Raw genomic sequence first — 16115 nt, 5'->3', positions numbered from 1 at the left:
TCAATCCAACAAAGCGAAGGCGACTTTTTTGTCAGTATCATGATACAATGTGGAACTTCCTTATCCAACGGGTGTAATTTCTTCGAAATTTCCTGGTGGTGGGGCGTCTCGCTGCGCCCCTGATATCGAGGCGCCCGGGTTATTCGCACACCCTGCACTTAGGTTAAGACGGCCCTGCATGAGACTAATACATTACAGCATGTAATGTAGACAACCCGGACAGCGGATTCTTAGTAACAGGGTCCCGCTTCCTCGTTTTGGGTACGGATAAAGAGTAAATAAAGAATAGAGAGCGAGCGTTGCGAGCACGAATTCTTCAGCAAAACTACTCTACCTGTAACTATGTAGGTATCTACCTGTTCACTCGAAATAAAAATTATCTTATACTTATAACAAAAACATAAAACATCGTGTTTAACCATTTCAATTATTGGTCCTCTTAGGTCCTGAACCAGGCCCAGGGGGGGGTCATGACCTTGTGACCTACCCCCTGGATCCGCCGTTGGTTGCGGCATTGTCAAACTTAAAATTAAAATCTATCCTTTTCTTATTACTTGTCTTTCGGGTGCCAAGATGGCAATACTTTCCAATAAAACTGCAATTTATTAGGATGACTTACGATAAATTCATCCATGACGTCATCAGGTATTTTAGTGCCGTTAACCTTCTCGAACTTCCTCAACACTTGCACAGCCTGGTTTGTGCGACCACGACTCACATACCACCTAGAAGACATTAAAACTATTTATTTCAGAAGACAAAGTATTAGCATTTATCAGGTAAATTCAGGTAACATCACGATCACAGATTATTAGGAAATTATCACTTGTGGTGCATCTATCACATGTACCTATATGAGTTTTTGGATACTTTGGTCCTTTATGATCCTCGTCCTTGTTTATGATAAGAACGAAACATTTCATTTAAATTACACAAAAGTAACATTTCTCCTATTTATGGGGGAGTGTTCATTTCGCTGTAGGGTTTTTTCTCTGAAATAGATTAAAAGGACCTTCTTACCTAGCACTCTCCGGCAACACCCAAGGAGCTAACAGCACGATAAACATAGGGGTCGAAGTGACCCACACCAGCAGTCTCCAGTCGCTGATCCACAGCGCCATCCAGGGTAGCGACACGCAGCCCAGACCGAAGTACATCGCGATGGAAATGTTCGCCACCCACGTGCGGTGACGAGCGCTTATGTATTCCAGAACTGGGGAAGGGAAAATGTGGTGTAATTCCGGTTGGAGTTTGTGGGAAAATTAAATTGGCGATTTAGGAAAATCGTATATAACTTTTTATTAAGCTGAATTTGTTTGTTTGCTTGCTTGCTGGGACCGGTCGGTGGAGCGATTATAAAAAAAAAAATATCTTGTTGCCAACGGATTTAAAAAAGCTTTAACTTTAATGGATCTTTCTGCAACTGACGGTAAAACCAATAAGTTTAAAATAATTTCATTCCTATCATCATCCTCTCTTACCTAAAATATAAATCATCATGAATGCATTGTCGAATGCCATGCCGACGAGAAACCGACAAAGCACGAAGTCCCACACGCTGGTCGTGAAGATCGTCGCCACGCCGCCGATGCCGCCGATCAGATTGGCACCTGGAAAACAAAAATACATTTGATTGTTTACTTTATATAAAAAATCTCTCTATTCATTTGGTGGCCAATCCCGGTAATAACTTTTTGCTAGTTATAACATTAGTTTCTTAGGACCTATCTAAGTATAGGTCCACGATTAATCATGTTAATTAGGCTGTTAAGGGGCTATCAACTTATAAAGATTGTTTTCTTAATAAGTTGCCCTAAATATGAATGCTTCCCACATTGTCATCTCAATGTGACCATGACGTAATTGCAAGATTGTCCCAAATGACATGTTGACAACACACTAACAAATGTTATCGCCCTGATTCCCATAATACAGAATTAAACAAATGTGGACAGTTTATTATCAAACATCTGTCGCGGGCGACACGGCAGATGGCAAACATAATCACTTAATTATTTCGATGTGTACAGAAATCATCGTTTACTTAATGTTTTTGCGTCTGAACGTAAATGGAAATAACGTTGGTAAATAATTATAATGCATGATGAATACTCAATGATTGCATCAGCCGCGGGTTTTCACAACCCCAATTTTATGTGGAAACTAAACAAAAGACGTTTTTTATCATGTCAATCATAGATTACCATCATCATCATCTGCCCTAGCCTGTTCTTCGACTATTAGTCTAACCGCAAATTGTGAATGAATGCCTTACTGACCTGTATAAAAAATAGCAATAAAGGATCTTAAAATCTTACCCATAATAGCAGGTACTCTCCCGAAGTGGTCAGCTACCCAACCCAGGATGATGCCACCAGCGACCGCCCCAGCGAAGAACACAGCTGTGGCCATGGGTACGTAGCCAGCATTCTCACACACCCAGCCTCTCTGGAGCACGTAGAAACTTCTTGGTTAATTGGAGCAATTGTTCCAAGGTTGAAAAAGAAGTTTATATCATGTATTCTGATACTGCGGGATGCGGGCGATTTAAAATTATCAGGTAAGAGTCTGATAAAAAGGTGAAGGAAAACATCTTAAGAAAACCTGGACTATAAAGTCTGAAATCACCAACCCGCATTGAGCAAGCGTGATGATTAACGCTCAATCCTCCTCCGTGTGAGAGGAGGCCTGTGCCCAGCAGTGGGACGATAAAAAAGGTTGTAACAGTAAGAGTCATGATGATTTTTGTGTTTTTTTGGCACTGCAGTATAAAAACTAAAAGTAAATAAGTATTATCCAGACTAACTGGTATTATTTATTTTATTGCAACGCAATGCAAAGTTTCTTTACGCATTGTTGTCAGGTCATATCATAAGTTTTTGTTCATTTATTTTTCTTGCAGCCTTTATTGAAATCGGCTTTTTTATTTGGCTCATTGAAAACCAGTTTGATGCATTAATGTTAAGAGGACGAATTGGAATTTTTGGCGCCAAGGATCTCAATTTTTCTCAGTAAATACAAAACGGATCAAAATACAACTTGGTTACCTGAAAGTTCATGATATAAACCTTATTTTGTTAGACGTAGAAACATGATTAGGTAACTTTTATAACAGAGAAAAATATATCAAACATACCTCTTTTTAAAAAGAGATTCACATATTATGGGCAAACGGGACCGATTGTCGTGGTGGCCTAGTGGGCAAAGAACCAACCTCTCGAGTATGAGGGCGCGGGTTCGATTCCAGGTCAGGCAAGTACCAATGCAACTTTTCTAAGTTTGTATGTACTTTCTAAGTATATCTTAGACACCAATGACTGTGTTTCGGATGGCACGTTAAACTGTAGGTCCCGGCTGTCATTGAACATCCTTGGCAGTCGTTACGGGTAGTCAGAAGCCAGTAAGTCTGACACTAGTCTAACCTAGGGGTATTGGGTTGCCCAGGTAACTGGGTTGAGGAGGTCAGATAGGCAGTCGCTTCTTGTAAAGCACTGGTACTCAGCTGAATCCGGTTAGACTGGAAGCCGACCCCAACATAGTTTGGGAAAAAGGCTCGGAGGATGATGACATATATTCCCTTCTCACCTCAGTAACAACAGTCTGATACGGTATATCGACCATCTCGAAGTCCCAGCCGTGCTGGCAGGGTATGGTCGGCGTGCCTGGTGGTGGCGGTATCATGGTCTGCAGGACTTGCGTCCAGTTCACGTCGAAGGTGGAACATTTGTCCCACACGCCTGTTTCTGCACCCGGAGCTGAGAGGTTGCGTCTGGAACGACCAAATTGTAGTTTATTAATTGAATGTTAGAAATGTAGTGTTAGCTCGATTAAGTATTGAAATTAAAGGTTAGAGAATTAATTGTGGAAGGGGGTGACAATATGAGTCCAACATTTTCTTTATGACGCAGGAAAATAATGTTAACACTAACTAATTTCAGACATTAATAAAATATTCTTCTAAGTCTTAAGGTTAAGGTAGGTTCTTTAAGATTTTCTAATATTAAATGCCTTTCATTCATTATATATACCAGATAGCTACCAATTGGGTATGTTTCAGGAACACCTGAAAAGGCGCCATAAAAGAAGAATCAGTAAAATCGGAACAGATGGTCAAGCTTACTTCCTTTTCAAGCAAGAAAACCTAACAAATTAGGTAAACAAAAGCTATCTAGAAGTAAGTACTACACTTAGCAACAGTGAACAATACGGTATAAGTAGGTCTCATCATGACAAAATACAGTCACATCCGTCGTCTTCTTTCAAATGACGGATTACGGACATGCGATTTTGTTTTTTATCAGATAAAACCTCTATTGTAATATATTTTATCTGCATCGATTGTATCTAGACGGAAAAAGGCCTTCTTGTTTTTTTTTTGCTGAAGATAAGAAGTGCGAATTTTTTACACGACGCGACGATTTGTGTACTATCTTGCTTTTGATCGGTTAAATGATATGCCTACGCTATTTGAATTGCGCTAAAATGCGGCAAAAGCAACATTAGATGACCTGATTGATCGCTAAACTCATTTAATTAAAAGTAGCAAATTGGCAGAAAGTCAATCTTTATTTGTTTGGCGTCAAAAGTAAAATAGGTGCGGGAACCAGATTTAATTTTTAGCCACGATTCGTAATAGAGGCTCTGGATTAGACTAACACAAGGCCACTGAGTTTTAAAGGAATATCTAGCCTACACGATTGGCACAGATTTACAAATATGGTAAGTTGTAGTCATTTTATTAAGCCTTAATATCTATGATATTCATTTATCGGGTTATTAAGTCATGGACTAATATCTATCTTAAGGCTATTAAACTATAAGTTAATTAGCTGTGTGATTTAGAGTTAAGCTAAGCCGTATATTGAAATGTGACTGAACCAATTCATATATCAATTTTATGTTGTATGCCAACAGCCGTTCCTTTATATAATAGATGCGTGTTAAAAAGTGGATATACATACATGTATTTTACGTAATAAGTAAGTATCAAAATAATGAATATTTTGATACTTAGTTTTAATATTTCCCTATCATAAGATCATTGGTAAATTCTTGAATGTATTACTTTTGAATGACTCTCGGAATTTGCATTATATTGTTGATTAGTTTATTAGAGGCTATGTCATTTCCTCGTTGCTTAGTTATAAAATTAGCGTAATAAGTATATGTCTGAACTTGGTTAGTGATAATTATCACTATCGAGTAACACGGTAGAAAAATGTCGCAATAATAAATTGGACCAAAAACAACAATAGCTGGAAGAGGCTGAGTTATACCGGTTCCGGTCCAGGAAAAATAAAATTGAAGCAAACGAACTACCTAGCATGTTTTTTTTCTACTTTTTAGAGTTGGTACTGGTAACTGATGATATATGATATATGATGACAGCTACGTTCAACCTGGTGTTTCGCTATTACTAAGTTATCAACAAAGGGACATACTGTACTCGTTAATTGCGAACTGAAATATGTTAAACACTGTTTCCGAGAAATAATTTCATTTGATTTTTCGAACTTTGATCAAATGTATAATCAAAGTTCATTAAACATGAACTCTCAGAAACATGAATTTGCAATTCTTATCATTTGAATGCTATTTAGTATTTACCTATTATATTTAACTAGATATACTTACATATGTACATATTAACGGAGTCAAGGGCGCCACCAGCCAATGGCACGGGGGGGGGGTAAGTTGACTTTAACTACTAAAATACCTTTTCTCATTCATACAGAATGAAAGGTATGAACTAGACATGGGAAAAACGTATCATTGAAAAGAAAAGATTGATATGTATCTTTTGATCACTGGGATATGTATCACTCTTTTGTATCTCTATATCCTTTCGAATCCGCGAGTGACATTGTACTGTTGCTCAGAGTGACTCGCTTCGTTCAATTCAATCCAATGTATCACTAAATCAGTACGAACTAAGAGTGATAGATTCGTTTAGGATAGGGAAGTGCGAAAGAGATGTCTGGACTTTCCGATGAGAAACCGTGACGCCAGCCGCTCAACGCTGTGTGTGCGAGTGAAACACAGATACAAACGGACGACGGATTGAATGTTAAAGATACACTGATACATTCGGATTTGAACTGATACAAAGAGTGAGTGATAAGAACGGAAAGATACATATCTTTTTTATCTATCACTCCTAAGTTACCCATCTCTAGTATGAACGACATTCATTCGAGTTTCGACGTACGGGAATGATTGTTCAAGGCTTGAACTTCAAGCAAATCAACTCAAAGACTTATCAATTTACTAGCTTCTGCCAGCGGTTTCATCCGCTTCCCGTGCCGGGTTAAAAAGTAGCCTATAGCCTTTCTCGATAAATGGGCTATCTAACACTGAAAGAAATTTTCAAATCGGACCACTAGTTCCTGAGATTAGCGCGTTCAAACAAACAAACTCTTCAGCTTTATAATATTAGTATAGATTAGTACCCATTTTCACAAACGACAGCCAATTACTTCTTTTCCACCATTTTTAGGTTAATATCTACGTAACTACTAGTACCACGTCAATTTGACGTACGATATCGAATGATCCACTATCAGACACCCACATATGCAGCTCACGTCAAATACCTAAGCATTTACCTACATTTTAGTACACCTATCGCATCAATACACGACGGGCCCAACAATAGTTAGTTTTAGCCGGTTTTAACCGGTTAATAGGATTAGGTATCAAAGAGGACCGGAGACTTTTTTATATGGCTAAGATGTTTTATCAGTGATGTCCTTTTAGCCAATTATCGGCCATGGCAACTGTAAAGAGATTACCCATCTACGCAGGACATATTATAGTGCACAAGCTTTAATTTGCGCAGATACAAGTGCACGCTATTCCTTCATCCTCATATCCCGATGGGATCACCAACTTAAAGGTCCCGGGCTGCTTTGTGAAAGTTTCTTATATCCAGGAAGTGATTTCTGCCTGACCAGCTTATCAGTAAGTACTTAAGTATTTTTTGAATGTCATTGGTCTATCTCTATGGTTATATCATAGTCTCATGATTTGTATTGTTTTCGCTTTTCCAAAGATATGATAGACGACTACTAGTATTTGCTAGGCACCCAGGACTTTCATTAAACTGTTGTTTGTTTATCAGTTTTCGAACGATTTTGATAAGTTGGATCATTTATTATTTGGACTATGAATACAGATACAGAAATGCATCCTTATCCTACGGATACATTATCCTGTTAAGGCGCAGCAAATTAACTTAAAACTTAATAAGTGGGTTAGTGGGCAGATAATAAGATAACAATACAGTTTATTATTATTTTTCTTACCTACACGTACTACATATACTTAGCAACAGAAGCATTTCATCATTCCTTAAAATAGTTACACGGCTACTAATCTTTCCATTGATTAAGGAAAGTTTACATAAATAATTACAATCAAGTGTCTACATCTGATATTTACGATGTAATCGATTTTGTGCAACACGTTTTCAGTATAATTCGATTTCCCAATTATGAAAACAATACAATAAATAATCTTTACCTGCTATATTGCCTTAACTCGTCATCAAATTAATAAGATTTAAGGATTAATTTCTAGTAATTAAACAATTCTTATCGATACCTAAACAGATACACGATTACATCACTATATCGTAGTGATGTCAAAATACACGTGGATCGATTAATCGGCAATCTCTTATCGATGATAGTGGGTATAAGGCCACTGCGATCGTAATCTATTGAAGTGACGCCTACCAACCGACACGCCTGAAATATCCTATTTTTAATTTTGCTGACGTAATAATTGGTTAATTAATATGTTTACGCACTGACTTGCAGTTTTAGGTACCTACTGTTCCTATGTGCTGGTAGGTATATTAAAAATCTCATAAAGAAAAAAAAATACACGTAAATCTTTCTCTTGTAACCAAGCTTTACAAGAGAAAATAAGCTGAAAACCAAACAAAAGAGGGAGGGTTGAGCCTGAAAGGAAAGCCCTGCGAGCTTCATTATGAATGTCAACTATAAGTACTTCCATTCCACAGGACTCTTTTTAAAGGACATTTTTTAATCTCCCGTAGGCATAAATACAGCTATAGACTTATGGCTATAGATAAGTAGGTATCATACTCTATGTTATTTTACGAGACGTATCTATAGATTCCTGTGAATATTATTAATAAGTTTATTGATAAGTTTTCAAATAAGTAAGTGGACGGGGATCAAAATTTTACTTTATCACCGATGATAGCTTAGTTACAATAACACCGGAACTTGTTTCTACTCGTTCGTCCCCAACGTCATCGAAGTTCTTTTATCACACGCTTAAAACATGCTGCCTCATCGTAGATCATCTGGTATAACTCTATCGCTCTCTATTTTACGTGTTTCGTATCTTAGTATCGCATTCTTCTGTGCTCGTATGAGGTCGGCTGGCAGGTCGGTACAGGTTCTTACAAGCTAGTCTAATCTGAGCGACCGCCATCGCCGATGGACTCATTCTGATGGGATAAGGGAATGATACGAAAAAAAATAAGCGTCGTAAGCTATTTTGAAAGCATGTAAAGTCGAAAACCTCTAGTTGCTGCAAACATAATTCGAAAAACTGTTTGTATGGTAGGTATTTGTATAGAAATACACTGTTGCGAATTGCATATTCCAATCTGGATTTGTCTGGGGATCGAACTTGCGATCCCGATAAACCTTATCTTTGTATTGGATTTGGAAAACAAGAGCAATGGAAAGTATTATTTAAAGATTTTTTTCCAGTGCGTCTAGAAATCATGCCAGTGTCATGATTCCACGCAGACAGAGATTCAGTCACTTTTGGTAGTCATGTCCTATAACTTTCATTTGTTGATTTCTATACTTCATTCCCATTGCTTTTGTTTAAATTATTCTTTAGGTACTGTCACGGTGTTACTTACTACTTCTTTTACTTAAGAATTTCATTTACCGCAGCTACACTACCAACTTAAAATTCTAAAATTATTCTCCACAAACCTGAGTTCCATATCCAAATGTGCCAATTCGGGCACTGCACACCAATGGCGCTGCGGCGTCGCAGCTATGAACATCTGCACGAAGTACACGTACGCGAAGAAGAAGCCGAACGGCATCATGCAGACGAACAGTAGCTTCTGATAGCGCCCCATCTCGCCGACGTGCTGGAGCACCAACTCTAGAGCGTCTACATCGCTCTTCGGTTGTTTTGTTAGCTCCTGTTTCGCGTCCTGCAAAAGAAGATTTTATTTTCAGCTTTCGAAAATTAAAATTATGGAGATGTTGTGTAAATTATACCCTATAATCCTTGGCTCGAAGCCAGAACGAAAGTTGGAATTGTACGTTTTATAGTTTATATTTTTCTCCGGTTTCTGTTCGTGAAACAGTGCATATTTGGGCACATCTCTGTCAGGGACCAATTAGAATCAATTCCAACAAAAGATATTTTTGAAGCATTTTTTCTGAGCTCTAAAATGCATAGTTAGGTACTTATATAGCACACTTTATTTTATTTACACCAAAGCGGACATTGTATTGTTGAAGAAAAATAACATTTAGCAAATGACAAGACCCTTCTTACGAACTGGGCAATCTAAATTGTGGGTTCGATATAAGCGAGCGTTCTCAGTCCAGTACGTCAAATATATTCTACGGTTTTCCGAAGCTCATTTATTGAATAAATTATTATCTTAACCCAATACATACTAAAGTTGAATACAATAAGGATAAAGCAAGGCAGGTTGGTTCGTTCAAGAGTTTGTTCACCTTGATCAATGTAAGTAAGTCGTTTATTTATTTCAAGAGAAAATATCAAAAGTTGTATTTCCATGAATTTTTGTATATTTTTTTGGTTATTATCTTAATTGTCCTTTCCTTTTATGTAATATCTGTGCACTTTATTCTGCTTGATAATTTACTTATTTAAAGTATGTATTCAATTCCACGGCCAAATCGGAGAATATACTTTTATTCATATTTGCGCGAATTCGGATGAAAGAATTTTCTTTGTTCTTTACCTAACAATATAAAAATAAAGAGTTTGTTTATTTGAATGCGCTAATCTCAAGAGCTGCTAGTCTAAGATACGCTATTTATCAAGAGCTGCTAGTCTAAGATACGCTATTTATCAAGGAAGGCTACTTTTTATTTGGGTGTAGGGAATATTTCCCTTGTTACGCGAGTAAAATGCTGGTGTAAAAAATATGGTAAAGCACCGCCCAAAGTTAACATAAGCTTGTGTTGTTTCCCACTCTCATTACTGTTTTATTCTTTAAAATAGTTCAAAAGTACGAACAAGGAACTAGGCCTCTGGGAAGCATCTGATTGCTTATGTATACAAATGTTCCTCGGTTTAGGAGAGAGTACCAAGATGGCAATGGCAACGGAGCTCTCACTGGACTGGTCTTTTATATATGGTTTTAATATACATTTTTCATGTTGTGAAAAATGTAGAAAATTTACGCTTTATGTGGTGTTCAATGAGTAGTTTTATTTTATGAACAAATAACACCATCTAGGTATAGGTTTTATGTTAAAAATGCAAAAGATCTCGCCAGCTAAGATAAGCTTTAAGCTTCCAAAAGAAAGAATATGTAATGCTTTTTTTAAATAAAATTGTTCGTCAATATAAACCGGTTGCAAGTTCAACAACTTTTTCCAGTTTTGGGTACGTGAACGTTCTCTGATGTCAAATTCACAAAGAATGCTCACTTGTGTCGATCCATACCAACTAAAAGTATGTATTTATTATAAATGCTACAGTCACTCGGTCTGTCTGCCCCCGTTTCACACCAAAAATACTAAACAGATGTAAATGTTTGGATCACAGACAGTCCAGACTTCCAGAGCCTGAGAAAAAACATAGCCTACTTTTTTCTGTACCACAGATATCCCTCTGGACGCGAATGAAACTCTGGGGAACAGCTAGTATATAAAATGTATCAGAAATAAACTCTACATATAAAATCCTTGGATTATAAATCCGTGTGCCATCCGCGGGCACATAAAGTAAATATTTACAGGTATTTACTATTCCGTCTAGACATTTCAGTGGCATACAGTTTGTTGCCGCCTAGTGAGATGGTTACGGAAAGCTATGTAGCAAGATCTAGACGTTATTTATTCAGCGTTACAGCGCTAGGAGACATGTATAGGATTCCTGCAAGACCGGGTAAATACATTGTATTATCTGCTGGAAGCTACGTAAGGCTCAGCATTGAAGAAAAGTTCTGAGTAAGTGTAATATTCTTGCTTCTCTGTCTAATACGGACGTAGGCAATAGGCATGATGACAATTTTTTAAATTCCTTTGTATGATGTAGGTATACGTCTATTTTATATGAAAAATTATTAATTTTAAGAAAATGCGAAGTTTTTTTATCAAATAATTGCATTTTTCTCTGTCTACTTTGAATCCGGCGCGAAAACGCTTGTCAGTGTCATGTCGTCACTTGTGACGTCACGACTGAAATTACAAGACGCAAGTTAACAACGCTCGTGCAATAATTAAGTTTTTTGTGTTATTAAATATGAATTCGAAAGGGCATAGGTGTTGTGGGGTCCCCCAGTGTAAGAACACATCCAAAACAACTCCTGATAAGTTATTTGTGTACGTTCCTCACAATAAAAAAATACGAAACAAGTGGCTTAAACTTGCAAGGCGAGATTCAAAAGCAATATTGCCCAGGGTACAACTTTATTTTTGTGAAGATCACTTTGATGTAAGTTATTACATAGTTCTCTAGATTCGAGCATAGTTTATAATGTAAATAACTATTTCGAGGTTAGGTTTCATCTCTCATTGTTTTTTAATTAAACTAGTATACTTACATGGAAGTTTTAACATTTCTAAATTCAGCTGAACAAAAATCTTTATTTGATGCCAAAAACTTTCCCAGCATTATGATATCAATTCTAGGCAAATTAGCGCTGTTTGCCTTGATAAATCCGGGCTCCATAACTCGTGTTATAAACAATTAATTAATTAAAAACAAAGATCGCAGTGGAAGTTCGCAATAACGAAATGTGACGTTCGCGCGCTTTCGCGCGAGTTGTTTTGAGAGATGACGTCACGAGCTCTGATTGGTGTTCAAGATATCATGGCGGATTGCCTTATTTCGTAATTTTATTTTATAAAAATACATATTAATCACATTATTAATAAAGAAAACAATGCGCGTTTTATATTCCAAGCTTCAAGTTTAATTTAATAAATATATTATTTTAATGATTTTTGATTACTGTCATCATGCCTATTGCAGAGAAAAAAAAACAGAATCGGAACCTGAATATTTTACTTAGGTATTTGAAAAGACCTACAAGCCTTTTGAATAAATGCTACTAAACTCGGTCAAAATTGGTCGTATTCCTTAAAAATACTCCAGATCTCAAGATAACCTACATATCATTACATACAAAAAATGTGACGCACGACCGCCGGCCGGCGACCCCATAATCAGCTGTTTGAAAACAATTGATATTCGTTTTATGAATTTAGGTAACAAAAGACACAAGATTTTCGTTTTTCAAACTTCATTCAGCACAGAGTTATTTTTTATTAAGTACCGGATAGCTTGTATAAATATCTTATGCCCGGTTTCACCAACGAATACCTAAATTTAGGGAGCATTTACGGAACACTTAATAAGAATTTCATTTTCACCAAAGTCTAGGTGTCAATTATAACCTTAAAATTTCACTTAAACTTGGGGGCCCGATTGATGCCTGCTTAAACAACCCGTATCATTATCATGACAGAATACAAACATATTTTGAACCGTTTCTGGCGATCGCGATGGTTAGTGAAATGAAACGTAAACTTTTAGAAAGTTTAGAAGCTGTGGAGGTTGTGGATATGTAAAATAATAATCATTAGAAGACCACGTACCTATCTTACGTGAAAGAGCAGATGACTGAGAAATAAGTACGATGATCATGACTTTTTTATAAGATTACTTGCTATGAATGCACTTGCTAGGTCGTGATGTCGCTGAATTATTCAAAAATAGTCCTGCATGTCCATAAATACACAGACCATAACAGATGCAAATCTAGTAATCACTGATGTAGTTTCGCGGTGGCCGGGACAACTATAGGCCTATTCAGACCTAAGCGGTATTCGCTGCCGTCTACGGCAGAGGAAACCCAGTGGGTATGCGATAATATTACTGTTGATGTTCGGGATGCATGCCGCTGCTGCCGCGCGGTATGTACTTCTACCCACAGCGGCAGTGAATATCGCTCAGGTCGCTCTAGCCGCGGTATAGTTATCGGCACGGATATTGAGCCCTGACCTTCACCTGCGCAGAAGCCATTTATTGTTTTATTGCCTTATGTGTACAGTGCGCAAAGCGATCCCCACTCTTCCGCCGAGAGCTCAATATCCGTGCCGGTAACTATACTTGATACTAAATACCTGAGCGAAACCCGCGCGGTTTCTACCTCTACCCACAGCGGCAGCGAATATCGCTCAGGTTTGAATAGGCCTTAAATACCAAAACTGCAGTAGATACCAATGATTCGAAAATGGTGAATATGGAGGAGCCTATCTCCTAGTTGATAGGGGATACCCTCTGGAGGTAAGAAGTAGGCTAACATTGAACATAATAAATTATGTAAATTAAAACAAAGATAGTAAACAAATATTTTAATATTAGTCCTCATATGATGTACCAAACATTATCATCATCCTCCTGCACCAATTCAATTTGGGGTGGGCTGGGCGCAGCATGTTTTTACACGTCTTTCCAATTTCTCTCACCACCTGAAACCAAATAAATATAATAAATCTATAATTTTAACCCCATACTTAAATCTATCAACTCATGGAGAACAAAAATACAATGAAGCCAACAAGGAACACAGTTGAACGGCAATATCTTAATACACTATATTATTATACACGGATATTATTCACATTTACCTGTAAACGGTTCCTATCGCATTAAAACTATTTGTGACTGGATCCAAGCTTTGTTTTTGACTTCGTTCGTGGTCCCATCCGTTTTTTGTTTAATATTGTATCTCTATGAGACGTCAATTTCACTAGCTTGTCTTTTTCTTCTGTAAGAAAGGTTTATCCTCGTTTTCTCTTCTCTGCCAAAATAAACTTATCTATTCAACAATAATAAACCCAAAATTAACCTCACTCTATGTACACATACACATCAGTCAATTTGACAAACGCGCGAATGACATAGGTAAAAATTCACCTATAGAAAACCTCTTTACTGTTTTATTGCATAAAACATAGCGTAATGTAGTTTAAGTTAAATTAAAATAACATCACAAGAACAAAAACTCACAGGCTTTAGTAATATATACTCGATAGACGTTTATTTCTTAAGAAGTACAGAAAAATCATTTTATCGATAAAATATCGACTTTGCATTATCGTTTGTAGAACTAGTAATCTGTCACTTACTTAAGGGATCCATGTACAAGTGTGGTGAAAATGAATTTAGGTAGGTGTCAAATTGGCAGGGGTCCTTATTAAAAGTAGCATTTAGATAGGGAAACGGTAAGAGGTTGTTGGTGAAAACGGGCATTAGTCCCTGATTAAGAGCAAGCATTGTCTACAAACAAAGTACGGAAATTGGAAGTGCTGAAGGATACGTACATAAGTATAAACCTAACCTAACCTAAGTACTGCAGAGAGCATAGTTTAAGTCACATTTCCTAATATCATTATAGAGAAGAATTTACTAGTTAACCCCATGTAGAAAACCGCCCTTACCACAAGAGGTCATTGAACGGAATTGGCTGGGAATGCCAAGCCAACTAGCAGGTGAGCCATAACATAACTACTTATGCTCTACACTTGGCAAGCTCTCAGATTTGTATAGTTGAACTTTAAGCACAACCACTGCCAAGTTGAAGCTTTCAAAACAAATGACTATCACCTTTTAGACAGAATTTCAGATTACACGATTGAATTGAATTAAAGAAGATCCAATTTCAACAGTTTCACTCGCGTTCTCGCGAAGTGAAACTTTTGGTACCTAATGGTACCTACTTCGTGCACCCGGATAAAAACGGTTATTGCTTTTCTCGAATGAGCTGTCTGACATTGAAAGGATTTTGCAAATCGGATCAATAGTTCCTGAGATAAGTGCATACAAGCACTGTTCAACTTTACTACGTATACATATTATAGCTATGGTGCCACCGACAGACAGTCAAACACAGAGGTCAAACTTATAACTCCCTTTGCGTTGGGGGTTAAAAATATCGCATTAACAATATGTTGACATTGATTGACATAACATCGATTAAACGGCACCGTCGCTACGGCATCAAAAAACCTGTTAATCAAATGTTTCAATAGGCACATTGTTATGAATGGCCGTCTCGAATTTCCCTAGCAGACACAAATAGTGAGTCATTTCCTTTTTTCTTGACGCCTGCGCAAACACTGCTAGACTCGGACACCTAATGTAACATTGCGCAATTGTTTTTGTATTACACAATAGAAGGATCACATTGCAATGTATGGAAAAAATGCTGAATGTTTGTTTTAATAGATACTTACGAGTGGAAAGAAATATTGTATCAATGATACATGACTTATAAATGTATTTTCTTTCCTTCAAGGAGGTTTGAATGTGCTAATCTCATTGTCTGACATAAAAAAAAATCTGTGTTAGATAGCCCATTTACATTAGATTGGATTTTTGGATAAAAGCGATCATCACGACGCTAAAAAGGTTAAAGTATTTAATAAGATGACTAGTTAATTAGATAATAATAAAGCGGTTTGTTCACCGTTTGATATTATGCTTAAATATTTCGCCGGGTCAAGGACGAACTCCATTTATAGTAAGTATTTCTTTATTCTATTTCGGTGGCCTAGTAGAAAATTATGAAAAAAAACATTCAAGTTTTTGCTTTTTGGCATAACGTCAGAAATCCGAGTGAATGAAATGGCTAATGTAGTTTGAGATATAAGAATGCTTTAATTACATAAACGGTATATGATTATTAAATTAACCAGCAGTCTTTTTCCTACGGTTTCATCCAGTTCCTGTGGAAACTACTGCCCGTACCGGGATAAAATGTTACTCGGGAAGAGTGCACCTCCCAACTGTGAAATAATTTTTCAAATCGGTTTGATGGTTTCGAAGCTAAACAAACA

At 37.1% G+C, this 16115-nt stretch overlaps 1 protein-coding gene across 3 annotated transcripts in view; it reads right to left on the bottom strand.

Annotated features, from left to right (window-relative positions):
- Positions 1-16115, bottom strand: part of LOC124638024 (solute carrier family 22 member 3-like) — a 54510-nt gene that overhangs the window by 5827 nt on the left and 32568 nt on the right. For all 3 annotated transcript variants that reach the window (XM_047174809.1, XM_047174820.1, XM_047174799.1), the window contains exons 2-7: positions 8985-9214; positions 3586-3769; positions 2319-2448; positions 1482-1610; positions 1021-1213; positions 620-725 (exon numbers count right to left, since the gene is read on the bottom strand). In XM_047174809.1, coding sequence (XP_047030765.1) covers positions 620-725; positions 1021-1213; positions 1482-1610; positions 2319-2448; positions 3586-3769; positions 8985-9214 — 972 coding nt within the window. The remainder of the gene's footprint in view (positions 1-619; positions 726-1020; positions 1214-1481; positions 1611-2318; positions 2449-3585; positions 3770-8984; positions 9215-16115) is intronic.

This window comes from Helicoverpa zea, chromosome 2 (genome assembly GCF_022581195.2).
Source record: "Helicoverpa zea isolate HzStark_Cry1AcR chromosome 2, ilHelZeax1.1, whole genome shotgun sequence".
NCBI classification, from domain to species: Eukaryota; Metazoa; Arthropoda; class Insecta; order Lepidoptera; family Noctuidae; genus Helicoverpa; species Helicoverpa zea.
This window is presented reverse-complemented; position numbering and strand designations above follow the sequence as displayed.